The sequence below is a fragment of the Monodelphis domestica genome, chromosome 3 (assembly GCF_027887165.1).
Source record: "Monodelphis domestica isolate mMonDom1 chromosome 3, mMonDom1.pri, whole genome shotgun sequence".
NCBI lineage: Eukaryota > Metazoa > Chordata > Mammalia > Didelphimorphia > Didelphidae > Monodelphis > Monodelphis domestica.
Window position 1 is genome coordinate 95,604,124 of NC_077229.1, and position 27,329 is coordinate 95,631,452.

At 42.6% G+C, this 27,329-nt stretch overlaps 1 protein-coding gene across 28 annotated transcripts in view; it reads left to right on the top strand.

The window, feature by feature from the left end:
• The window catches only part of CACNA1A (calcium voltage-gated channel subunit alpha1 A), a 401,231-nt gene that overhangs the window by 237,377 nt on the left and 136,525 nt on the right, over positions 1 to 27,329 (top strand). For all 28 annotated transcript variants that reach the window (XM_056822623.1, XM_056822650.1, XM_056822649.1 and 25 more), the window contains 2 exons: positions 22,539 to 22,630; positions 25,044 to 25,196. In XM_056822623.1, the coding sequence (XP_056678601.1) occupies positions 22,539 to 22,630; positions 25,044 to 25,196 (245 nt within the window). The remainder of the gene's footprint in view (positions 1 to 22,538; positions 22,631 to 25,043; positions 25,197 to 27,329) is intronic.

A 27,329-nucleotide genomic window follows, 5' to 3' on the forward strand; every position in this document is an offset into this window, starting at 1 on the left:
TAGAGAAAAAAACCAATTGAGCTTAGCACCTAGGGAGAAAGAATAAATGGTTAAAATAGGAATCTCCCAGATGGCCACCTCTATCTGTCCTGCCCGTACTCTGGCTCTAAGCATCCCCCTTCCATGAGGCACCTAGCATCCTTGGAGTGGAGTCCTGTGGGTGTCCACCCATATTCTTAGGGCTTTTGAAGTCTTTCCCTGAGGTTTCTTCATAACTGGATTTTTCTCAAAAAGTTAATTTGGGGGAGGGGGACAGCTGGGTAGCTCAGTGGATTGAGAGCCAGGCCTAGAGACGGGAGGTCCCAGGTTCAAATCTGGCTTCAGACACTTCTCAGCTATGTGACCCTGGGCAAGTCACTTAACCCCCATTGCCTAGCCCTTACCACTCTTCTGCCTTAGAACCAATACCCAGTAATGATTCCAAGATGGAAGGTAAGGGTTTAAAAAAAAAAGTTAATTTGAGTAATAAGATCACTGGTTTGGGCTCACCAACCAGCTGCCCCCTATCCCACCAGACTTTTCCACAGCTATGATTTCCATCCCTTGGGGAGCCAGAATACACCATTTTATGATATTAACCCAGCCCCTTCCATAAAAATACTCTTTTGAGAATTTTTTGACACCCCATGAAAGAGCCAGAGATCCTTTGCCCTGGGCTGTCCCAGAGCAAGTGCTGACATTTGAGTGCACCTTTTGGGCTTGCCCTGGGAGTTTTTCGTAGCCCGGGTATTGCTCCTTACCGTTTTGCCTCTTCCTCCTCTTCAAAAGCATTTAGAAGCCTGATTTGTAGCTGGAGGCTGGATTAAGGTTGGATTGAGGCTGTCACTCGTAGTATGGGAATCAGATCATCTTCCCTCTCCTTCCCAATTCTGCCATATATAAATGGACTTCCTGGAGGAAGGGAGGGAGGGAGGACTTGGCAGAGGCAGGAAGCAGGAGACAGTTCTGGACTTAATAAAGAGAGAATTGTGATGGGTGTAAGAGAAATGAAAGGCACAGCAGAGCTGATGAGAGGAAGAAGCCCAGAAACAGACCTCTCTCTTAACCCTGTCCCTGCAGCTCAGTCAAGGCTGGCTGTCTCTCAGCAATGATTGAATAGTCTCTGGGTAGTCGCTACCTTATTATGCCTGGAAAGAACTTTGGAGCCGAAAACACCCAGGAAGCTTTAGGTATTTTCTGTACATGTCTGTAAAGTGTGTACGGATCTTTTCAGATGGTAAGGAAAGGGCTCAGAAGAAGTAAGCAGACCCCAGCTCCTCAGAAGAGGCTCAGAGGTCCACTGGGCATGTTCCAGTTTACTACATGTCTAAAGTCTGCCCTCCTTTTCTGCGCTTGCCATTTTCCTTCCTTTGGCAGGGCGGTGCAGGCTACTTCTCACTTACGGCTTTCTCAGGAGAAGGTTTGTTCACATTAGGGTTCCTATAAATACACACCTGACAATATTATTTAAAGGCATCAAATGGCCTAGGTAGCTGCATTGCTAATCTTGTTATTAAAAATAGCAGGAGCCAGTGGGAGGCATCTGTCAGCTCCTCTCTCTTCGTCTCCAACATACCTGTCCCCAGGTGGCGTGGCTGACTGAGCTGGCTCATGAGAGTGATCTGCCCACTGGCCATCTGGCTCCCCCGCCCTAGTCTCTCCCATACAGCTGTGACACCCAACCTTTTGGGAGTTGTAATAGCCTGTCATTGGTTTGATTTCACGATGCTGACCCTAGACCCTTATAACTTATAATTTATGTTTGTAACTATTTGGTCATTTTTCAGTCATATCTGATTCTTTGTGACCCCATTTGGGGTTTTCTTGGCAAATATCCTGAAGTTGTCTCCAGCTTGACAGATGAGGAAACTGAGGCAGGCAGGGTTAAGTGGCTTTTCTAGAGTCTCCCAGCTAGTGAGCGTCTTTCTGACTCTAGTTCTGGCACTCTATCCACTGTGCCACCTAACTGCCCTAATATTTATGTCTACTTTGTATTTAGATTTTTTTAATATTGGCACACTTCTAGAAATATCTGGAGCCCTCATGTAATGTGTTACCACAAAACAAGTATTTAGGATTGGCTTAAATGACCAAGTCAGGGATATTGGGGATGATATGGTCAATCATTCCCTTTTCCTCTGACCCTTACTCTGATGAGTGTCCTCAGTGGTCTTACTTTAGAATAGTCTCATCAGAGCTCTAAAGCATAGGTGAGGAGGCGAAACCACTGGGTTCCCCCACAGAACCCCAGATTTGAAGTCAGAGGATCTGGGTTTGAATCCCTGGCTCCACAAATACTTTATGACTTCAGGCAAATCAGCTATTTTCCATAGGACTCAGCTTCTTCTTCTATAAAATGAGGAATTTAATTAAATTACCTGGAAGGTCCCTTTTTGGTTACAAATCCTATGATGCTAAGATCTTGTTTCACAGTGTAACCTTGAGCAAGACTATAGGTCTCAGTATCCCAACTCTGTCCAGTGGAGAAGGGAATCCTTATACTCAGGCTATCTCCTAGGGCATAGAATGGGGATTGAGGAATAGAAATGCTGCCATTTTGAGGGATTGATGGTTCTGTATCAATCCCAATGCTGGGTGGTTCCCGTGAGTTCCCTTCTCTTCCTACTTGTGTCCCTGTGAATGAAGGACATTTCAAAAGGGAAGGGAAATAGTAATTCCAGCCATCCAGATCAGAGCATTCTCCACCTCGATTTTTGAATCTGGGCCACTGGAACTGACTGCGTTGGGAGGGCAGGTGAAAGGAAGGGTGTAATGTGCTGTGTGTGACTAAGCAGCACAGGCTGGTGGGATGCTGGGGAGGAGGGAAATAGAAGCTCAGAACAGGAGAGGGAGTTGGAATGGGATGAGGAGTGGGGGAGGAGGGGATAGGAAGGATGAGAGTGATTTCCTTCAGAATTGCCCCCAAAACGAAAGGTTTGAGGTTCTCTCTAGTCTGTGGAATGGTCACCCTGGGCAAAATAATAACTCTAGAATTGTTACTAAAATGCTTAAATATTTCAACAATCAGTAAGCATTTAAGTGCCACAAAGAAAATGAAAAAGAACTAACAGACAAACAAACCCAACCAATCCCTGTCCTCAGAGAGCTTATATTCAAGTGACATATATATAACAATATATATAAACCATATGTGTATGCACACACAAAACATATATAAAGCAGTACATACACGATATGGGCAGCTAGATGGTGTGGTACATAGAGCTGGGCCTGGACTCAGGAAGATCTAAATTCAAATCTGAACTCAGACACTTACTAGCTCTGTGACCCTAGGCAAGTCACCTAACCCCATTTGCCTCAACTTCTCCATCTGTAAAATGAGCTGGAGGAGGAATTGGCAAACTACTCCAATGTCTTTGCCAAGAAAAACCCAAATGAGGTCACCAAGAGTTGAACATGATGGAAAAATGAGTCAACAACAACACACATACAAGAAAAATACAGAGTAAATGGAAGATAATCTTAGAAGTGGAGGCACTAGATGTTGAGCAGACCTGGAAATGTTACCTGGAGGAGTTCTTAAAGGGAGTCAGGAATAATAGTCCTTTGAGGTAGGTAGGGCAAATATTATTATCCCCATTTTACTGATGAGAAAGTGGAGTCACAGAGAAATCAAAGCTTGTCTGTGGTCTTAGATTGAGTATGGTAGGCAGGTAGGTCTTCTTCATGGAGGAGATTAAATGTGAATTGAATCTTTGAAGGGCAGATAGAATTAAAAGGAGCTGCAGAGAAGGATGAGTATAACCAAACATTTGTAAAGCAATTAGCCAATTTTTTTCCAAGGGAGAAAAATCAGCAATGAGAAAGGGAAAATCAGCATCTTAGAATGAATGCAGAAAAAAGGGAAAGGAAATTATCAGAGATTATCGTGTATGTTTGCATGCCACCAAAACTGAGATTATAAAAGAAATGAGTGAATATTCAGAGAAAATATTAAATGCCCAGATTGACCATAGAGGGGCAATGGAGTGGTACAATGGGTCAAACACCAGGCTTGGAGTCAGGAACAAATCTGGCCTCAGACACTTTTTAGCTGTGTGGCCCTGGGCAAGTCATTTAACTTCTGTTTGCCCCAGTTTCCTTATCTGTAAAGTGGGGATAATAATAGCAGCTACCTCCTAAGGATGTAGTGAAGATCAAATGAGGTGATAATTCTAAAGAGCTTAATACAGTGCCTGGCACATAATAAGTGCTACATAAATGTTACCTATTATTAGCTATTATTATTATTATTATAAAACATATAACCTAAACAACCCAATTTCAAAAGGAAAAATGAAACAAACTAATTCACTTCCCCATAAAAAGGGACAAATATGAGATAGCTTCACAAACAAATTCTAGCAACATTCAAATAATCCCTATGCTAAAGAAATTGTTTTTGAAACCAGAAAAAAGTTTAAAAAATGAAGAGGTTATTCTTGGGGAAGGATGAAGGCAAAGGCAGAGGCTCAGAAACAAATATGGAGTACTCCAGTTTCATTGAGCAGAAAGGCTTGACTTCAATAGACAATAAATGTTGAGGAATAGCAAGGTCTAAACAGGTAGGTTGGGGGGGACACAATATGGTGGACCCTGAAAGTCAGACAGGGTCATTTCGACATGGCAAGAAATAAAGAGTCATTGCAACAGAGAAATGAGCTGATGAAGTGATGTCATGTAGGAGTAGCAGTGTGTAGGTAGGAATGAAGAACAGAGAAACTAGAACCAGGGAAGGTGTTATGATCCAAGCTTGGGATGATGAGGGTCTGAGCTAGGATGGCGGCAATAGAAATGGAGGTGAAAGTGCAGTTGTATGAGATCCATGGTGGATCCATTGACAAGACTTGAAGATTGACTCAATAGAGGGAATGAAGGAGAGAAAGAAGTCAAAGGTATCTAAAGCAGGAAAATTAGGTGTAATCATTAGATGGTAACTGTTAAGAATTTTAGACAATTATAAAAGCCTGGGATCTGGACTTACTCTATATCTCAACTTTCCTTTCTGTAAAAAATATAGATATATAGATATACATACATATATATGCACATATACATACATATACACCCATGTATGCATGTGGGTGTCAATATATGCCTATACACCTACCTACATATATGTGTGTGTGTGTATGTGTGTGTGTGTGTGTGTGTGTGTGTGTGTGTGTGTGTGTGAGTGAGTGAGTGAGTGAGAGAGAAAGAAACAAAGCAGTCTAGGTGGCAGTAAATAGAGCACCAGACCTGAAATCAGGAAGAACTCATTCTGAGTTCAAATCTCACCTCAGACACTTACTAGCTATACAACTCCAAGCAAGTCACTTAACCGTGTTTTTCTCAGTTCCTTGTCTATAAAATGATCTGGAGAAGGAAAAGGCAAACCACTCCAATGGTTTTGTCCAGAGAACCCTCAAATGTGGTTACCAGGAGTTGGACACAACTGAATAACAAGAGACAGACAGAGAGAGAGAGAGAGAGAGAGAGAGAGAGAGAGAGAGAGAGAGAGAGAGAGAGAGAGAGAGAGAATGAGAATCCTAGGTGAAATGGAGGCTGAAGGAAAGAAAATGGGGGTCTGGAAGTCTCTCATGAGCAACAGAGCCCTAGTGGAACTCAATGAATTTTCATCTTCATTATTTCTTTTCTGAGAGTGGGATAAGTGTTTAGAGTGGCTGCCCCAATCTGCGACCTCTTATTGTGACTTGTTGCCCCAAACTCCATCTTCTGGGAGTCTTCCAAAATCGTCAGTGAAGACTTATGGAGTTTTGTAAAGGATCTCAGGATGTAGTCCAGGAACTTGTGCCTTCACTGACTTACAGACACTTTCACAGGGCACCAGTTCCTTCTCTTTCAACAGTCCAGGGAAGCCTATCTAGCATTCATTTCTTTCTCTTCAATCCTATCTCCATACACTCCAGAGCCCAAGATGTGCTTTCTAGGCTTTATCCATAAGAGAAGAGAGAATATTCAAATTTAAAGATAATAGAAGGTAAGACCATTAAAGGATGCATAAAAATAATCTACTTAGTTCCAGATTAGGTGGCTCCAAACTTCTTAAATTGTCCTAGATTAAAGTACCCTTCCTTCCTAAGGCTTCAATATTTGGATTCCCTCTGGGCTGATGGGAAAATCACTGTAATGAGAAAGGGAAGAGCATCTTCTTTTCAAAACCCAGCCTAGTGGTGCTCTACTTAGCCTCCTGAGGGCAAAGCTCAGAGCACTGGACTGAAGTTGCAAAGGCATTCTTTTTCCTCAATACTAAAACAAAACAAAACAAAACAAAACAAAACAAAAAAACCTTTCTGGGCTGTGGGATTTGATCATAAGTGATAAGGGCTTCCTTGGAAGTTAGTGGTCTCCTCATTGCTATATTCAAGCGGAGACTCGATAATGGGTGAAGTGGGGAAAATTCCTGTTCAGGCAGGAATTGTATTAGATACAAGGTGTCTTTTTTTTCCTGTGAATCTGTGGCTCTGTTCTTCAAATTGCAATGGATACAACCACCTTGTCCCTTGAGTATTACTGTGAGTAACCGTGATTACCTTGTCATATGTTATAGAGCGTAGAGGATGCTATAGAAGGATACTGACACACCCTAATTTCCTGTGTCCCTTCTCCTTCCTGTTACAAAGAGGCAGCTGGTGGTGACTGCAGCTGTTTTCCCGACTAGGACCTAGCCTGGGCTTAAATGGCCGCAGCATACAGCTTCCCGCGGGAAGCTATCTCATTCATGCTGTGTGCAGAGCCTTCTAATTCAGTGCAGGGGATGGATGGCTCAGGAGCTGAAGCAGGAATTCCTGGCTTCTTTCTAATCTCCAGTGATTCCCTGGGATTGTAGCATGCCTTTGCTGTTTCCAGGTTCAATGTGGCTGTTTGGCAGGCATCATTTATATGACTCACAGCACAAATCCAATCTACATTCTCTATTGCTAGACCATACCAGAGACTTGGAAATCTAATAGCAAAAAGCATTTCATTAAAAAAGAACAAATGAGAGAATCATATAATAAAATATTCTCAGCACCCATATGCAAAGGGATGTCATCCCTCCACCTTCAGTGGGATGATTTTCAAATTTCACTTAATCCCTCTGATCCCCCAATTTAGAAGTGGAGGGGAAGACACAGTCACTTTGAAAGTCACAGTGGTAAAAGGTTAGGACATAATACTATCTTCCACTTGGAGTTTCTTTCCTAGGAGTCTAACGAAGCTTGAGAATTGTCAGGGTCCACTCCTCTTGGTCATCTTTGGTGTCCCCACACTGACTGGCACTCTTCTTCTTGCCCTTCCCACTTCTACTCATGTCTCTTTTCCCTCTCATGGCCACCCATTTATATCTCTAATCCATGTTTTTCATTCATGGTAACACACACACACAGACACATTTTCCTTATAGACCATTCCTGACCAACATGAATTCTCTCCTAATGAAATCACCATGCTGTTGGCTCATGTAGGAGGCAGCTAGGTGGCTCAGTGGATAGAGCACTGGACTTGGAGTGAAAAATCTGAGTTCAGATCTGGCCTGAGATACTTATTGCTAGCTGTGTGACCCTGGGCAAGTCATTTAACCTCTGTTTGCCTTAATCCATTAGAGAAGGAAATGTCAAACCATTCCAGTATCTTTGCCAAGAATAAATGGTCCATGGGGTCACAAAGAGTCAGACATGATAGAACAATAGGCTTATGTACCTACAGCCTTCTGGGAAATGTAGCACAGATAATTTCTTCCATTGAAAAATGATCTTTCATTGCTTTATTGCAAATATGAATAATATGGAAACAGGTATTATAACATTTCTACAACCCAGTGGAATTGCTTGTTGGCTCCAAGAGTGGGGAAGGAAGAAAGGGGGAGAAGAAAATGAACCATGTAACCATGGAATAATATTTTTTTAAAAGTAAATAAACTACCCCCCCAAATGACCTTTCCACCCCAAGCATTGTGGGATATGAAACCCAATAATGGACATGCCCTTTATTCCCCCTAGAGCCTCACAGTTATCAGCAAGCGCCTCTCCTGGGGTCATCATTTGGGGAATCCTAGGTCACTACTTTTCTCCTCCATCTAACCCCTTTATTTCCCAGGTTCAGCACTTCTACTTCCTGTAGAAGTGTGGTTCAGCTGAGATAATACTGGCCTGGAAGGCAGGAGATAGTTTGACTCCAAAGCCGAACAATTATTATCTGCTACCCTGGACAAGTTATTTTCCCTCTCTCACTCTGCTTCTTCTGCTGTAAAATAGGAATTATCTGTGTACCCAGCCTATCTCGAAGGGTTGTTGGGAGGAAAGAACTACTTTAGGGGGTTATGCAAATTTTGGTAACTTATTTATTTTTCCATTCTTCTTCTGGAGAAGGTCATTGGCTGGCAGAGAGCTTCCCGAACTCCCAGAAAAGCTTGAGATGCTGTGCAGATGGGGAAGGGCAGAACGGAAAGGGCAGAATTTTGCAGCTGTTTCAGGTAGGGACAGAAGCAGTTATCATTTGCAGTGATGGAGCAGGGAGAAAACAATGCAATTCAAAGGCAGTTTTACAGATTTAGCTCTCTCTAAAAAAAGAGAACATTAGAATATGTGGCGTATTGGTTCTTGGACAATGAACAGAAATAAGTTTTGTGGAATTAGTGGGGAGCAGTTTCTAGAAATATTATAAGAATGAACTCATTTCTGTTAGTTCCTCCTGCTCTCCTAGGCCCTTCCTCCCTTCTTCTCCTCTCATATTTGGATTGTGACTTTTGCTGACTCATCGGAAAGAAAGACTCGAAAGGAGGGAGGAAATGGGAGCTGCTCATTGACCATTTTCTCTGTCTAGTGACTCAGCTGTGATTCACATTTTAATTATCTTAGCCAAGAAACTTTATCAGTCAAAATGCATATATCCTGGCTGAACATCTAGCATGCACAGCCCTAGGCTAGTTCCCTTGTAAAGCTACTCTTTAATAAAAAGCCCCTCAAAAAAACCCAGGATGCCCTGAATAAATTGATGATGTCTGCTCTTGTCTTTTCACTGAAGAAGCTCAGAGCGCCTTCCTGTTTGTACAGAGCCCCCGGTCCTGACCTCCCTCACTGAACTGACAGGCTGGAATTTGGGGAATTTGGGGAAGGAGAATTGAGGGGAGAGTGCAGGATAATGGATGCAGGGGAAGACTAAAAGGATTTCTACTTGAAACTTGGGACCTGTTATTAGAAAGAAATTCTGGGATATGGGGGCCTTTGAGTGAGATGAAATGATCTATGCAGGGGATAGTGTTGGACCTGAAGTCAAGGACACCCAAGCATAAATCCCAGTTCTGCCACTTGCTACCTTTGTGATCATGGGCAGGTCACCTCTTACTCTTAGCGTCCTTTGTAAAATGAGGGGGTTGGATTACTGACCCTTTGGAGCACAGGAACATAAGAATATCTAGGACACCTTCCTGTCACATGAAAAGCTATCCCAGATTTAAAATGTTGAATGGGCCCATATTGACTTAAAACAGTAGCAGTTGTTCATTTGGGGGGATACAAATAGTTCAAAGTAATAACAAATAATAAGGAGATTTGGGATAGAACATTCCCTTCATAAACCTAAGGCATACATGCATATATTTATACACATTTATGTATATATATATATGTGTGTGTGTGTGTGTGCGCGCGCATGTGTACTGGTGGTGCAGTGAATGTGTTGGACCTACAGTCATCCTCCTGAGTTCAAATCTGTCCTCAGACACTTTAAACCCTGTTTGTCTCAGTTTCTTATCTGTAAAATGAGCTGGAAAAGGAAATGGCAAACCACCCCAGTATCTTTACCAAGAAAACCCCAAATGCAGACATGAAGAGTCAGATTCTATTGAAATGACTTAACCACAACTTATATATGGGGATGGATAGGTAGGATATCAATCTATCTATCTATCAATCTACCAGTCTATCTGTCTATCTATCTACCCATCTATCTCTCCGTCTGTTCGTTGTTCATCCATCCATCCATCTATCCATCTCCTACCTATCTATCTATCTATATCTACCAATGTATCTATCTTTCTACCTGTCTTTCTATCCATCTTCTATCTATCTTTCTATCTATCTGTCTGTCTGTCCATCTGTTGGTTCACTTACCTATCTACCTACCTGTCTGTACATCTATCTGTCTATCTGTATTTCTATGTTAGTGTATGTATATATGTATAAGATCAGCCGGGCCTTCAATTAGTCTGATAAAATATTATGATGTGACTGGGACCTCTTTCAGGAGAAGACTGGGCTACCATCTGTCATAGCCACCACACCCAGATATCAAAGGCCAGGCAGAGTACCCCTAGGCTAAGATTATGTCCTTTTCAGTCACCTCCATCTGAGCTAGAGATCAGAACCTTCTACTATAGATAACTACCTAATTTATGGTTTGCCCTTCTTATGTAACAATACCCAGGATCCTCTCTGGCTTAGCTGCAAATGAATTTGATCTTGGACAAAAGATAACCAAAGGAGGCAAGATCGGTGGTTTCCACCCACCTAGCCTCAGATCATAACTTTATTATGTTTATCAGGGGGCAAAGCCTGATTGCTTTGGTGCTGTATTTTGGTAAGCAAAAACCCTCCCATCAGTCATTTGTGATATGAAGGATGAATCGGTTGTGGGAGTAAATCCAAGGTATGCTGTGACCAATCTGTATCCACTCCTCAGAACTGATTGTAAAATGTTCAGTTTGAGCATTTACACCCTGGAAACTGGCAAACTACAAATCAGAGTTTGATTTATTGCTGTGCTGATATCAGTCTAGATGTAGGAAAATTGGTGAAGAGAAAGATGTATCTTGCCATTTTCACAGAGCAGGTTGTTAAACTTCTACCAAAGCACCCCCCAGTCAATCTTGAAAGAAGTGATGGGAATGGATGATCATTCTAGGCGGAGATGGGCATTTTGCAGAAAGAGGGGCCAGATGGTATGTACACTGATAAGCTTGTCTAGAGCTGAAGTTGGATGGGTTATCATAATAATCCTTACCTGTGCTTACCACTTTTTGGTTTACAAAGCACTTTCCCATCCATTATCTCATTTGATCTACCTGGTGAAGTGGATGGGCAGCTAGCATGCTCTCTGCTTCTGTATATAGCACCAGGGTGCCCCTCCTAGGTAAGAGTCATGATGACAGGGGGGTTAGCAGCCCCCTTAAACCCATCCTTTGTGAGCTCCCAGTTTTGATTTACATTTACATCTGCCAGCCAAAGGACACATTAGCTTAAAGCAAAAGACACCTAAGCAATATAGCAAATAAGATGACAAGAAAATGTCACTCATGCATATGTGGGAGATATACTCTCCCTGGGTCACCAGGCTTGCCCAACTCAGTGGGGATGAATGAGATCATATAGAAAATTCAAATATCAAATCTGGACTCAAACACTTCCTAGCTGTGTGACCCTGGGCAAGTTAATCCCCACTGCTTAGCCCTTACCACTCTTCTGCTGTGAAACCAATACACAATATTGATTCTAAGACAGAAGGTAACAGTTTAAAACGGAATGAAGGAAGGAAGGAAGGAAGGAAGGAAGGAAGGAAGGAAGGAAGGAAGGAAGGAAGGAAGGAAGGAAGGAAGGAAGGAAGGAAGCAGGAGGGAGGGAGGGAGAGAGAGAGAGAAAGAGAGAGAGAGGGAGAGAGAGAGAGAGAGAAGGGCACTGTGTGTGTGACCAGAGCGATTTGCCCCTCTAACACTGCAGAGTTACAGTTACCCTCTGGTGATGTTTCATTTTCTTTGCTAGGTGTAATATTATCTCTGAGGATGAATGGTCACTAGGTTGCTCTCTTCTGACTTCTGCTGAGATTCAGCTCTTCAGGGACATCTATTGGATTGAAAGAGAAAACATCTGTAAAATACTGCAAACCTTTAAAGCACTAGCTCAATGCTAGCCAAAATCTTCTGCTTCCATCTATTTAGATGCATTGGCTAGAAAGCCACTGTACCCCCAGCTACCCCAATCCCCAAGAGAAACCTGAATTCTCTTAGTGGATGCAGAAACAATGATCCACCACAGCTCACTGAGCCAGGGCAGCTGGCAAGAGTCAGCATAATGGCACAGGCTAAGATGTAATCCGTTCTTTTAACAGCCTTTGCCTGGTGCTGATCCAAAGTCCATGATCCTAGACAACTATCTTGTTTCCAGTTCAGGAAATTTCTTGTGACTTCTATTATGGGACTGCTTGTAAGCCTATGGACCCAAAACACATTTCAGGACCTCTGACCCACAGATGCACAGGAGCTATGGTGACAACAACCAATATAAAAAGGGAAACTTTGTTCTCAAGATCCTCCTTGTTCAGGGTGTACTTGAAACGAAGTAAAATTGGCAGAGTTCACATGCTTGACTTTTTAATGCATACCTTCCATCAGGAAAAGCATTGTTTTCTTTTCTGTTTGTATTCTGGCCAGCCCCAATCTTAATGGTTTCCCAACATACAAATGAGGACACTTCAGTAACTCATCCAGGATTTCATGACTATTAAATGGCAGAAGTAAGACTCTTCCTTCTAATACATCATGGTGCCTTTAAGGGAAAGGGAGTAAACTATTTAGTTTTTGTTACTTTTTATGAGGCAGTTCACTAATTTCTCCTTTTGAAATTGGTTTATTTCATTTATATTTTCATAATAATAGCTGGCATTTATATAGTGCTTACTCTGTGCCAGACACTTCACAAAGTGCTATTTACAAATATGACTTCAGGGGCCAGCTAGGTAGCTCAGTGGATTGAGAGTCAGGCCTAAAGATTGGAGGTCCTGGGTTCAAATCTGGCCTGAGACACTTCCTAGCTGTGTGACCCTGGGAAAGTCACTTAACTCTCATTACCTAACCCTTTTTTTTTTTAACTAACCTAATATTACCTAACACTTTTCTGCCTTGGAACCAATATACAGTATTGATTCCATGACAGAAGGTAAGGGTTTTTATTATTTTTTTTTAAATGACTTCATAGGGGGCAGCTAGGTAGCTCAGTGGATTGAGAGCCAGGCCTAGAGATGGGAAGTCCTAGGTTCAAATCTGGCCTCAGTCATTTCCTAACAGTGTGACCCTGGGCAAGTCACTTGACCCCCATTGCCTAGCCCTTACCACTCTTCTGCCTTGGAGCCAATACAAAGTATTGACTCCAAGATGGAAGGTAAGCATTTTAAAAAAAATGACTTCATTTGATCCTTTCAACAACCCTGGGAAGTGGATACAATTATTAACCCCATTTTACAGTTGAGGAAACTGAGGCAAACAGATGTCAAATGACTTGCCTAAAATTGCACAGCTAATAAGTATTTGGGGTTGGATTTGAACTCAAGTCTTTTTGACTCTAGGTTCATCACTTTATGATCAAGGCCATCAGCTGCCTCTTCAATATTTCCTTTTCCTTCCTACAAATAACTTCTCATATCAGAGAGGAGGAAATAGTAATTGCTTATTCAAAAAGAATAGATTAACAAAAATCTTTCCTGCTGTAGGACACAGTGTGTTGAGAATATGTGCTACATGCACTAGAGGAGAGAAACGTGATGGAGAGCATCATTTTTTGGTGATATACCAAGGATGCAGTAGAGGAGACATAGAATGTTGTGGTGATACTATACTACAGACTGGCCAGGAGGAAGCAGGTGATGAGGTCTATAAGGAGATTCCAAAACTGAGGTGGAAGCACAGTGATGGAGAAATCTCAGCTATAGAAATATCTGCTGAAGTCCCTTTCCTACATAGCCCATGCAATTATCTCAACTCCCATTCCCATTGATAAGGTGGGTCCCTAGAGATTGGCTACATCCACTCATCAGGGTTCTAAGGGATCATGGGTGATTCTCTAATGCCAGCAGTTTAAGCCCCCACTCATGTGTTTCTCTGCTAAGATTATCAGTTGAGAAGCATTTAATCATCTAGTCTTAAATAGTTTTTCCAAAAGGTGTATGTACTAATGTGAAACAATAAGAACAGCTGGTACAAAATGTTCCCCCCATCCTCCCCTGCCAAAAAAAAAAATCTGGAGCACATTATCTCTCAAGTCTATAGAGTCTCGGGGAAAATGGACTCAAACTGAAATAGCAAACGTGGCAAATAGGTATCTCACAGTTCCTAGTTGCTGGTAGACTTTTCCCTCACTCATGTGGTACTCAAAAAGTTCCCCATGGTAAATCTGGGTCCAAATGCCCTTGACTCTTTTTTTTTTAAACCCTTACCTTCTGCTTAGAATCTGTACTGTGTATTGGTTCTAAGACAGAAAAGCAGTGAAGACTAGGCGATGGGAATTAAGTGACTTGCTCAGGGTCACACCGTTAGGAAGTATCTGGGGCTAGATTTTAACCCAAGATCTCCCCTCTCTAGGTCTGGCTCTCCATCCACTGTGCCACTTAGCTTCCCCAAATGTCCTTGACTCTTGATGTACATTACTCTCAGCTGATCTGGGGCTATCTACAGGGAGTGTGAGAAGTCCAGCATCGTTGGACTCCTTTGAAACTTGAAAGGGTCTCCTCTGCCCAAAGACAGAGAAGAAAAAGAGAACTGGCCAAGCCTGAAGCTGAAGCCTCTCCTTTCTCTCCTCAAGGGGCATCCCAGAAAACCACAAGTTTCCTCACTCTATCTGAATAAGATTCTTGTGTAATATCATTCTGTCAATTCTGTTCCATTTAAAGGTCTGGATTATTGTAGTAACCAGATTGGTCCCCTTGCCTTAAGTTTCTACCTTTTCCATATGGTCCATCCTACACTCAGCTAGCTGACAAAGCAATCTTCCCAAAGTTTGGGGCTGACCATATTACCTCCTCCCTCTGTCCCTGTTCATTAAACTCTGGTGGCTCCCTATTACATCCAATATCAAATAAAAAATCCTCTGTGTGGCTTTTAAAGATCTTCATAATTGTGAGAAAGAATGTTATCCACATTCAGAGGAAAAACTATGGGAGTAGAAACAGAAGAAAAACAACTGCTTTATGAAGAAAAACAACGTGGGTTGATGGGGATATGATTGGGGATGTAGACTCTAAATGATCACCCAAGTGCAAATATCAATAATATGGAAATAGGTCCTGATCAAGGACACATGTAAAACCCAGTGGAATTGTGCATTGGCTATGGGAGGGGGGTGGCATGAGGGGAGAGAAAGGACATGAATCTTGTAACCAGGAGAAAATATTCTAAATTAATGAAATAAAGATTTCCAAAACTTGAAAAAAAAAGACCTTCGTAACTTGGACCCTTCCTACCTTTCTTCTCATCCTTTTGACTCCCCTCCACATATTCTGTAGGGCAGTGTCACACCGGCCCCCTTGCTGTTCCTTGAACAAGACAATGTATCTCCAGATTCCATGCATTTTCAGTGGCTGTTTCCTATGCCTGAAATGGTTTCTCTTCTGTCTCCACCTTCTGGCTTTCTTTGCTCCATCAAGATTCAGTAAAATCCCATGGTCTTCAAGAAGTCTTTCTGGGCGCCTTTTAATGCTAATACTTTTCCTTAGAGATTATGTTTCGTTTTTCCTCAATAAGTCCTGCTTATAAAGAATTGTGGTTTTTTACTCTCATTAGAACATGAGCTCCTTTAGGGGAGGAACTATGTTTTGTCTTTCTTTGTATTTCTAGTATTTATCAGAGTTCCTAGCATGTAGTCAGGGCTTAATAAATGCTTATCGATTGATCGATTTCTAGCATTTAGTCTAAGACCTATGAGTAACTGATTGAAAATTAAGGTATCAAAACTAAAATAGGATGGAATGGTTTCAATACTACTCTTATAACTAGACTACCGTAATAGCCTCCAACCCTCATCTAGTGTCTTCCCTTAACCAGTCTATCATTCCACATAGTGGCCAAAATGATTTTCTGACCAAATGATTCCCCTCATCAAAGGTTTCCCTTATCTATAGGTTTCCGGGATACTGGCTTCTTTGTGATGAGGCACTTTGTATGGTTGAGTACTTCCTTTCTTAAGCCAGCAGAATGGCAACATGTCACTGTCTTAATTGTCCAGAAAAGGGGTGAAATAGAGTAATTGCTTACCATTCCAGCTTTGTCAGTTACTCTTTCTGTGCATGTGAGTGGTCCTTTCTTAAGATATTGCAGTATCCCCAGATGACACTCAACCTACAAACATCTAGACTGCCCTCTCCCCTCTCCTCCCCATCTTCTACAAGCAGATTTAATTAACCTTTCATTATCCAGGTCCAAAATTAATCTAGAGGATGCAATAGAATATTGGTCAAAGTGGTAAAACTGGAAATCTGTTGTCTATATATAGCCCTGAGCCCCCACCTCCATCATATCTTTTACTCTTTCTGTTCAGTGCTCGTAGCATTACTATAGAGATTTAGCATGCTATGATAAAATAGTTTGACAGATATTTGGAATAGAATAAATTGAAAAAGAACTAGACCAACCATTCCTCTTTGGAGACATTTCTAAACATTTGTCTCCTTTTTTCCCCTTCCAAAGAGATGATCCCAATCACGCACTTGCATGAGCACAGACACACACACACATACACACACGCACATGCACACGCGCACGCACAGATGGTTTTTAGAAAAGGTAAAGGAAGGGGACAGCTGGGTAGCTCAGTGGATTGAGAGTCATGCCTAGAGATGGGAGGTCCTAGGTTCAAATCTGGCCTCAGACACTTCCCAGTTGTGTGACCCTAGGCAAGTCACTTAACCCCCATTGCCTAGCCCTTACCACTCTTCTGCCTTGGAACCAATACATAATATTGATTCTAAGATGGAAGGTAAGGGCTTTAAAAAAAAAGGTAAAGGAAGGAGGGTGTTTGCTCCCTGTCTCAGGATTCTAGACTAAAATAGGAAAACTGTAGAACATAGTGAGCTTGGGTTCCATGACTAAAAAAGTGAAAACAAGTTCTCCAGCTCACTGGTTAAACAGAGTTCACAGTAATTAGCAGTCTTCACAGGTCTCCCAGCAACAGTGGTTTCCCCCTTTGCTGTCTCTGCTATAGGCTTGAAATCTCTTCTCATGATGCTGAGGCTTCTGGAAATCCTGGTAATGGTGTCTCTCCATGTGATCTATGGTCACCAATCACTCCCTTTTTTCTGGAAGTCCAGATCACAGGGCTGGAGGGAGGAGAATGGGAGTCAAGCAGAGGAGACTGCACTATGTAAATAATATCACCTTTATTCTTTCACATGACTTCTGCCCATTGTAAATGAGAACTCACTAAAACTAAGAGGGAAGGGGTAAGCACTGTTCTATGGCAAGATTATCATAAAAACTACTTTTCCAATCTCTCTGGCTCCATGAATTATCTCCTTATGCCCAATGAAAACATTCAGTGAGGTAAAAGAACAAAGTCGATTCTTCTTTCCAGTCACAGGATTCAGAACCAATTCCTTGGCTCTCACTCAGCTTTCCAGCCTTATTTCATGTTCTTCCACCTCATGAACTCTAGCGAAGTTACTCCATTAGCCTTTCCCTGAACTCAGTATTCTATCTTTATCCCTGGGGGCTTCCTCCCCATCCCCAGCCCTATATCTGATGGATATATATATATATATATCTTATCACCACCTCTCAGAATATTTGACTTCCTAAAAGATTACCATAAAGTATCACCACTTCTGCCAGATTTTCCATAGTTCCTTTAGTCATTAATTCATCTTTCAGAAGCAGATAAGTGGTATAGTAATCGAGTACTGTATTATAATGGGGAGGTTAAGTTGTACCCGAGAGGTTAAGACTTTTAGTATAGAGAGGGGGAAAGAGAGGAGACTCCCCCTTCTCAAAGTGGGGTTTAGGGGAGACAGCTGATGTTTAGGGTTGGTTCAGAGAGAGGAGAGGGGGTTTGAACTTTTGCCTTCCCTCCTTAGCTAAAGTTGCTCTCCCCAATTTGCTCTTGTCCCTCTTGTCCCCCCTCCCCACTACTCAAGACCAAAGGTTCTCCCCTTGATCTGTTCACTCACACTCAGCTTGGGGAATAGATAAGCAGGGAAGAATGGGAAAGGAATGTGGGAAAAAGAGAGTCCCTGTCTCTATCTAAAACCCTTTTCCTCCCTCCTTGAGTTTGGGGGGAACTGAGGCCTTGACAGCCTGAGCCCCCTGAGAGAAAGTCAGGTTGACTCACCCCTGGGCAACAGGAGCTGAGGTAAAGTCTGCTCAGGTTTCTCTTCAGAAAGTCCCTTTAATTGGGAAATGTTGAGGGGAAGGATTTCCAGTCACCAGCAGGAAAAGTGGGTAACCCTCAGGAGAAAGTCTTTTTTCACCCTCTCCCTTCAGCTTCTCAAGACTGAGAGCCCAACTCCTCTACCAGCCAGAATCTTCTCCTCCTCCAGATTCCAAACTCCTGGGCCCCTCCCCCATCGGGGTGATCAGTTTCACACACTCTTCAACCTGGAACTTTTTCTTTAGTGCCAGCCTCTGTCACAGTACCAAACATGGATCCAGGAAGACCCAAGTCCTTGAACTCATTCTGGCTGTGTGACCCTGAACAAGTCATTTAACCTCTGCCTCCCTTAGTTTCCTCATATATAAATTTGGGATAATAATAGCATCTTCCTCTTTGGGTTACTCTGAGGATCAAATGAGATAATATTTGAAAAGTGCTTTGAAAACTTGAGGCACTCTTTTAAATGCTAGCTGTTGTTGTTAGGGCACCTAGATGGCTCAGTGGATAGAGCACCAGGCCTGATGTCAGAAAGACCCAAGTTCAAATTTCACTTCAGACATGTACTGTGTGACTTTGGGCAAGTTACTTAACCTTTTTGCTTCCATTTCTCCATCTTGTAAAATGAGCTGGAAAGGGAAATGGCAAACCACTCTAGTATCTTTGCCAAGAAAACCCCAAGTGGGGTCATGAAGAGTCAGACGTGACTATAATGACTGAACAACAAGAAAAGTATTGTTGTTATTTTCCCATCTTCCTTATATTCTGCTTATTGGAATCTATGTCTTATTCTTCCGAGTAAATTATAGAAAGCTCCTCAAAGGCTGGGGCCGCTTCATCTTTATCACCATATCTCCAATACATAACACCTAGTAGATACAGAGTAAATGTCTATTAAATTGTTATCCATTTTGATTGAAGTAGAGATCATGGCAACCCTGGAATAAGTCTCCATTATCATCTTAGAATTTGTAATAGATAAAGAATGGAAGTCTGATGCATACCCTAAATTTTCAGAGAGTATTTTAAGAGTTCAGCAAAAAAGAGGAGACCATGTGGCATAAGATTCTAGAGGGGAAGCCAGTTCAGGAGAAGGGTGCTGCTCTCTGGACATAAATGCAGATATTTCCAGTGACAAAGACAAGGGGGAGCTGCCTAGATAAATCCTGATGTCTCTGATCTGGTCTCAGATACTTCCTAGCTGTGTGACCCTGGGCAAGTCACTTAACCCCAATTGCCTAGTCCTTACTGCTCTTCTGTCTTGGAATTAATACTAAGAAAAAAGGTAAGCATTAAAAAAAAAAAAAGACTGATGTGGATGTTTAGGGAATTCATTTACAACTTTTCTTTTCCAAAGACATATTCAGAATGTGGGAACAAGGGAAGATAACTGAGGATGAATAAAAAAGAAGTGGTACAATTCTATATTGCAAGCGTCAAAAGTCCTAAAATTTAAAAAAAGGGTTCTTAACCTTTATTATATCGTGTATCCCCCTGGCAGGCTGATTGCAGACTGGGAAATACAGTATAAAAGTGGTTTATAAAGAATAGAAACTCAAGAGAAGTAAGCAGATGGCAAAATAAGACAAAAGGAAGTGAAAAACCATAGCTGTCCTCAAGGAGTTTAGGCCAAGTCATCTTCCAGAAGGGCAGGGCTGGCCATGTCACCCCCCTATTCAATAAGCTCCAGTGGTTCCCTATTGCCTCCAGGAACAAATATACAATCTTCTATTTAGTGTTCAAAGCTCTTCATAACCCATTTCCCTCCTGCCTTTTCGGTGTTCTTCAACTTCACTCACCCCCATATACTGTCTTATCTGGTGACATGTGCCTCCTTGCTATTTTTTTAACAAGACACCCCATTTTCTTACTCCAGGCATTTTCCACTGGCCATCACCCATGTCTGCAGGGCTCTCCCTGCTCATCTGCATCTCCTGGTTTCTCTGGCTTCCTTCAGGTCCCAGATAACATCCCACCTTCTGCAGGAAGCTTTTCTTTATGTCCCCCTTAATTCTGGTGTCTTCCTTCTGTAGATTATTTCCCATTCGTTCTATTTATAGTTTGTACAGAGTTGTTTACTGTTGTCTCCCCCATTAGACCGTGAGCTCCTTGAGGGCAGAGACTGTTTTTGGCCTCTCTTTGTATCTTCAGTGCTTAGCGGAGTAGGGCACATAGTAGATATTTAATAAATGTTGGTTGAAGGGAGCAGTTATGTGACTCATTGGGTTGAGAGCCAGGGAGATCCTGGGTTCAAATCTGACCTCAGACTCTTCCTACATGGATAAGTCACTTAACCCCCATTGCCTAGCCCTTACTGCCTTTCTGCCTTGGAACCATTACGTAGTATTGATTCTAAGACAGAAGGTAAGGGTGTTGTTTTTTTTTAATGTTGATTGATTGACTTCCCAGACTGTTGAAAAAACAAACACTTTCAAAAATCATAGAAATTGGGAGAAGCATAACAGAAGCAAAGATAGAGAAATGTCCCCATTTTCTAAAGGTGAAGGTGACCCTTTCTGACTACCGCCCGGTGAATTTGGCCTAATTTCTGACAAAATCCATTCTAAAGTTTATTAGTATGGGGATGGCACCTAGAAAAGGAAGTGGCGGGGGTCCTTATAAGCCATCATAGGGTCCGTGGAAACAAGTCCTGCCAGACTCTCCTCATTTCCTTTGCTGATCGGGTTTGGAGACTGATGGCTCAGAGGAATGTCGTGGTGGCATTTCATGAAGGTATTTGAGGAACCGCACTTGATGGCATGATGGCGAGGCGTAGTCAGAGCCGATTAGCCCCAATGAGCGCTGGATAGATGTCAGCTTGGGGAGGTGGTCTTTCACGGGGGACGGTGAGGATCTGGTTTGGGTGCTCATCAGTTTAGCATTTCTCTCAATGAGCTGGCCTGAGCCCTAGATAGCAAGTTTGCAGATAATACAAAGCTGGGAGAGATAAGTAATTACACCAGATGACAAAATAGGGATCCAAAAATATCTTGCTGGGCCACAAAGATGAAATGTAATGCCCTTGGGTTAGAAAAAAATCAAGTGTACAAAGAAAGGATGGGAAAGAAGTCGCCAGAGAGGAATTCATATGAAAAATACTGAGGCTTTAGTAACGACAAGCTCAAGCTGCTGCATCAAACATGGGAGAGGAGAGCCAAAAAGGTCATGCAATCTGAGGCTATGTTCATGGGATTTTAATCTCCCCAGAAAGGGAGATGCTTTGCCTGTTGGACGCTATCTCCCCTGGCCCAGTGGCTGTGTGTTCAGTTCTGGGTGCCACATTTTAGAAGAGACCATCACAAGCCAAATGATAGAAAGGAGAGGGTCAGAGGAAGGAACTGCAAGGAGTTTAGCCTGGAGAAGAAAGGATCTAAGGGGAATTGGAATATCTGTCTTCAAATACTTGAAGGATTGTCTTGTGGAAGAGGGACTGAGACCTGTTCTGTTTGGTTGCAGAGAACAAAACTAAAAGGAGCTGACATGGCACAAGGGGAACAGCTTTAGCTTTTAGAGTCAGAGGACCTGGGTTCAAATCCCACCTCTGGTAATTTTGCTACCTTTGTGACCTTGAGCACGTCATTATTGTTTAATCACTTCATTCATGCCCAACTAACTGTTCATGACCCCATTTGGAGTATTCTTGGCAGAGATCCTGGAGTGCTTTGCCATTTCCTTTGCCAGCTCATTTGGCAGATGAAAAAACGGAAGCAGACATGGTTAAATGACTTGCCCAGGGTCACCCAGATTTGAACTGAGGAAAGATGAGTCTTCCTGACTCTAGACCCAGTACTCTATCTAGTATGCTACCTAGAGCAGGTCAATGAGCTTCAAATGGGGAAAGTTGAACTTAGGTGGCCACAGAGATCCCCTTTAGCTCTAGATCTATGACCCACAATCACTTGATATGATTTTTTTTCCCAACCCTTACCTTCCATCTTGGAATCAATACTGTGTATTGGCTCCAAGGCTGAAGAGTAGTAAGAGTTGGGCAATGGGGGTTAAGTGACTTACCCAGGGTCACACAGCTAAGAAATGTCTGAGGCCAGATTTGAACCCAGGACCTTCCATCTCTAGGCCTGGCTCTCAATCCACTGAGCCACCCAGCTGCTCCCCATTCGATATGATTTTTAACAAAAATTTCTAACAGTCACAGATGTCCCAAAATAGAATGGGCTGCTTTGGGATTAGTGAGTTCTCTGTCATAGGAGGTCTTTAAATAGAGGCTGAATGATCATGTGTTGGGAATGCTATGGGTGGCTTTCATGTCTTGGACTGCTTCATGAGGAAATGACTTCCAAGGACCCTTTTTGAGCCTCAGATTCCAGGATTTTGTGATTCACTTAATTCTCATCCCTTTCCCTACACAGACAAGTATATGGGGACCCTTGCCTGAGAGAAATACTCATCCCAGCTCTTTTCCCCTTCCCCTTTGTCCTTTTTTTTTTCTTTCAGCATTTTGGCAACAGTTGGCTCTGAATTTGACCTGCGGACCCTGAGGGCAGTCCGTGTCCTTCGGCCCCTAAAGCTGGTGTCTGGAATCCCAAGTGCGTGAGTTCTACAAGCTGGCTCCCATACTCTGGTTGGTTCTCGCCCCTTGGCTTTCCTTGCTCTGGTGTCCCGAGGAGAGCTCAAGACCCCCTTCTCTCCGTCACATCCTGTAATGAGCCCTGGATTGTTCTCTCTGGGAGAATCCAGGGAGCCTCAGGAATCGGGGAACAGAGTCTTCGTAGGGCCTTGACGGAGACTAGCCACGGGGTTGAACACGTTCCCTGAACCAAGGCAGACACAGTCTCTCTAAGGGACATTTCCAAGACGAGCAGGCTGCCTTCGGAGGTCAGGATGGTGGAGAAGTTTTCTGACAAAAATGAAATCATTTTCCAAAGTCATATCAGGCCTGACCTATTTATGTCCTCCTCCTCCTCCTCTCGCTTAACTCTAAGTAAATTGCTGTAGGCTTTCATTTCCTCCTTCAAAATGGGGCCAGGTCGGCATTGTTTGCTTCTTCTCTGGGGTTTCTTTGAGTCCAGGTCAAGCAGTAAGACATAAGAAGTTGCTCAGCAGTGGGACCTCCCAGAGGAGCGTTCGAATAATTAGCACTGTTCAAAAGTGGAATGGGCTTTCTGGGTGGATGGCAAGTTCCCATCAGTGTAGGCCTTGAAGCCAAGATTAAATAAACACTAATCAGAGATGCTGAAGAATGGATTCTAATTCACGTATCAGTTGAACTGGATGGACTTTGAGGTCCCTCCCAACTCTGAAATTCTCTAATTCAGTCCTAGGTTCAAATCTGACCTCAGATGCTTCCCAGCTGTGTGACCCTGGGCAAGTCACTTGACCCCCATTGCCTAGCCCGTACCACTCTTCTGCCTTGGAACCAATACAGAGTATTGATTCTAAGACGGAAGGTAAGGGTTTAAAAAAAAATCTCTAATTCTATGAGTCTGTGATTGTAATTCCTCACCTTGCTTAGTAGAGTCCTTTAAATAGAAATAGGCTTGGGGTAAAGCTGGGTGGCTCAATGGATTGAGAGCCAGGCCTAGAAACAGGAGGTCCTGGATTCAAATATGATCTCAGACACTTCCTAGCTGGGTGACCCTGGGCAAGTCACTTAACCTCATTTGCCTAGCCCTTACTGCTCTTCTGCCTTGGAACTCATACTTAGTATCGATTCAGTTCTAAGACAGATAGCGAGGGTTTTAAAAAAAAGAGAGAGAGAAAAGAAAAGAAATAGGCTTCATTGAAAGGCAAATTGCTTTTTTTTTTTACTATTTTGAGGAAAAGAGGGTTTATTCCTTTATTAAAACTTACCCTGATATTTTCCACTACTGAGTTTGGCTATGGTTTCTTGAACTCTACCAAACAATTTCTTTCCCTTAGTGGAGTTTCCACCTTTCTAGAAGATAGGTACAGCAGATGGCAGATTATATGCCTTCTAATCATGTAGCCAAATTATGCACTATGTATTTAGAGCTTGAGAATCTAAAGGATTTATAGCCGCAGTTACTTAACAGCCTTAAAAAATCATAAAATGTTAAAGCTGGAAGGAACGTTATACACTATCTAGTTCAACCTCTCATCTCGCATTTGAGGAATTCACTTCTACCCCAAGGCTTTCTCTACTAGGTCATGCCACTTCTTGTCTCCAAATTCACCACCATCCTTTTGTTAGTTCATTGCCTGAAACTGGACATCACAGCTAATAGCCCCTGCCTGACTTTCATTGAAATTGGAAGTCAAGAAACTTCCTTCTCTTTCTATTCCTTTACTTATTCACCCAAGAATCTCTGTCTCTCTTTCTCTGTGTCTCTGTCTGTCTGTCTGTCTGTCTTCTTCTGTAGAACAGTGAGACTCAACCTTTTCAGTTCAAGGACCCCTTTCTTAATGTCAAAAAAATTTGCAAACTTCCTCATTGTAGCTGTATTATTTTTATCTGTTGCTGAGAAAATAGATAATGACAAAAAGCTACTAAGAATTCGGTATTTTTTTAATTGTAGAAACATTTCATATATTTGAAAAAAAGGATGGCCCATCTCTTTGTGAGGTGTGTTATTTATTCCGTTGAAAAAAGGAATGTTCCTTTCCTCTCCCTCCTCTTTAAGAGGTCCACAGCCCATGAGTTAGGAACCACTTGTGTAGAGGTTAGTCTTGCCCTGAGCTCTGAAAGTCTATAAAGAGGGACCTGGTAGGGGCAGCTAGGTAGCTCAGTGGATTGAAAGCCAAGCCCAGAAATGGGAAGATAGTGGGTTCAAATTTGGCCTCAGACACTTCCTGGCTGTGTGACCCTGGGCAAGTCACTTAACCCTCATTGCCTAGCCCTTACCACTCTTCTGCTTTGGGACCAATACACAGTATTGATTCTAAGACAAAAGATAAGGGTTTAAAAAAAAAGAGGTACCTAGCCCTCTTTTGGGATGCTCTTTCTCACTGACTTTGGGGGGTTTGTCTCTTTCTCCCCAGGTTTACAAGTTGTCCTGAAGTCCATCATGAAGGCGATGATACCTTTGCTGCAGATTGGCCTCCTCCTGTTTTTTGCAATCCTTATTTTTGCAATCATAGGGTTAGAATTTTATATGGGAAAATTTCATACTACCTGCTTTGAGGAGGTGACAGGTAAGGTCCAGGCCACTTGAGTTTGCTTCTCAAGCATTCCTTCCATTTTTGTCTTTTGGCTATTAATGATAGGAGCCTCTTGGAAATGGGCATGGAAGCTCATATTTGTTCCTAGCACCAATGAAGTAAAGGAGAACATCTCCTTGGAAAAGTCAGGAAACGGGTTAAGATTTGGTTAACCTTGAGCTGTCATTTGAAGCCTTAGGGTATTTCTGGGTCCTGGAATAGAGGAAGAAGGAGAGCAGAATCCCTCTTTCAGGTGTCCATTGCCTTTAGATGAAAGGAGGCAGCCCTGAGCAGAAGCCTCACTTCATATGACCCCATTTACAAAGAGCACCAGGAAGGACAGTGGAGGAATTTGTTCTTCTCCTTCCTTCTTGTCTTTTATCGCCATATTTCTCCGGGGTCTTTGACTGTCCCCCAAGTTCTCTCATTAACATAAAGGACCAGTGTGCCAGAAGGAAAGAGACTGAGAACCTATACCTGCCAGAGAAGAGATTCTCTGACCCTCCTCTTGGATCCACCATGGTTAGGTTGTGGGAAAGGGGATGTTTCCAGTAATTACTGTGCTTCTTACTGCCCAACGTGCCTGCAATCACAGTCGAGGTGACATCTTCAGTGACCCTCTCCCCACTCAGGATCTCCACCAGACAGTGATGGGGCAAAGCCAAAAAAATAAATAATGGGGTAGGATTGTTTGAGAGGCTCCCCCACCTTTCTCCTACTCCTTCTGTCTCTTTTTCTCCTGGGCCTGTGGAGTGTGCTCAATATGGAACGTCCTAATTATTTCTCTCCCGGATGGAGAAGGTGTTAATTGAGGCAGAGCTATTTCTGCTTCTGGCCACGTCACCCTGGCGGAACTGGAGGGAGACAGAGAGAGAGAGAGAGAGAGAGAGAGAGAGAGAGAGAGAGAGAGAGAGAGAGAGAGAGAGAGATGCAGTACAGAGCCCATTGGGTATAATACCACCTATGATCAGAGCAGCCAAGGCCCCTCTTTTTCTCATTTGGTAGAGGAGATTGGGAAGTTGGTTCGTTTGCACAGAAATGGGCAGACATGGTATAATGGAATGGGACATATGTTCCCCTCAGGAATCTGATGGCCAAAATCTGGATTTCGAGACTTGGAGCTAGAAGGAACCTTGGAAATCATCTAGTCTATAGATTCTCTTCATTGTACGGCTGAAGAAACTGAGGCCTGGAAAGGAGAAGTAATTTACTTAATTATGGTTATATAGGGAAGAGGTAACAAAGTCAGGCTTCAAATAACAGCTAAGATATACGCTCCAATATAGTATAAAGTAAGATGTGAAAGTTCAGGACAGTTCTGAGGGCAGGGAATGCAGAACAGCTACTTTGAGGAGGTAGCATTCAAAATGAGCCTTGAATGATGGGCAGAATTTCAGCTAGTAAAGATGTTTGGGTGGGGAGAGAGAGAGAGAGACTGAGACAGAGAGGCCTCAGGAAATGTAGGACCAAAGTTAGTAAACAAACAAAAAAGACCAAAAGCCTGCTTTGACTGGAATGTAGACCTTATGGAGGAAAGAATTGTGATATAAAGTGGAAAAGGTGGAGTGGAATCAGATTGCAGGGGGTCAAGGGAGGGCTTCGAATGCCAAACTATGGAGCTAGCCCAAGGCAAAAGGCTCCTTCCAATTTTGGATAAGAAGGTGCTCCATTAAAGAAACTTCTCAGAATTCACTTTTCCAGGCACTAAACAAATATTTGCTGATCCCATATTTTGTTTCTAATACTGTATCAGGCACTGAATTAAACACTAAAATAATGCCAGATATGGTCCTTACCCTCTAGTCTAATTGGGGAGACAAGAAATCCATACATAAAAGAAGACAGCACAATTACAACTGAGTGCCAGGATGAGTTCTATAGAAAGTAGATGCTTCAGGAGCTTCAAGAACCAGAAATACAGGGAGTTCTGATGATGAAAGGAAGGTAGATGGAACAAGTGGGATTCGAGCTTTAATGGATGGGAAGACTTTAGTAGATGGGAGAGAAGGAAGCAGAGTCTTCCTCCCATGGTGGTGGTAGTACCAGAAATGCAATCGTTTCCCCCTGCCCCCACCAAATTACCATTTAACAATTCAATTTGAATCATCTGCAGCCTCACCATGACAA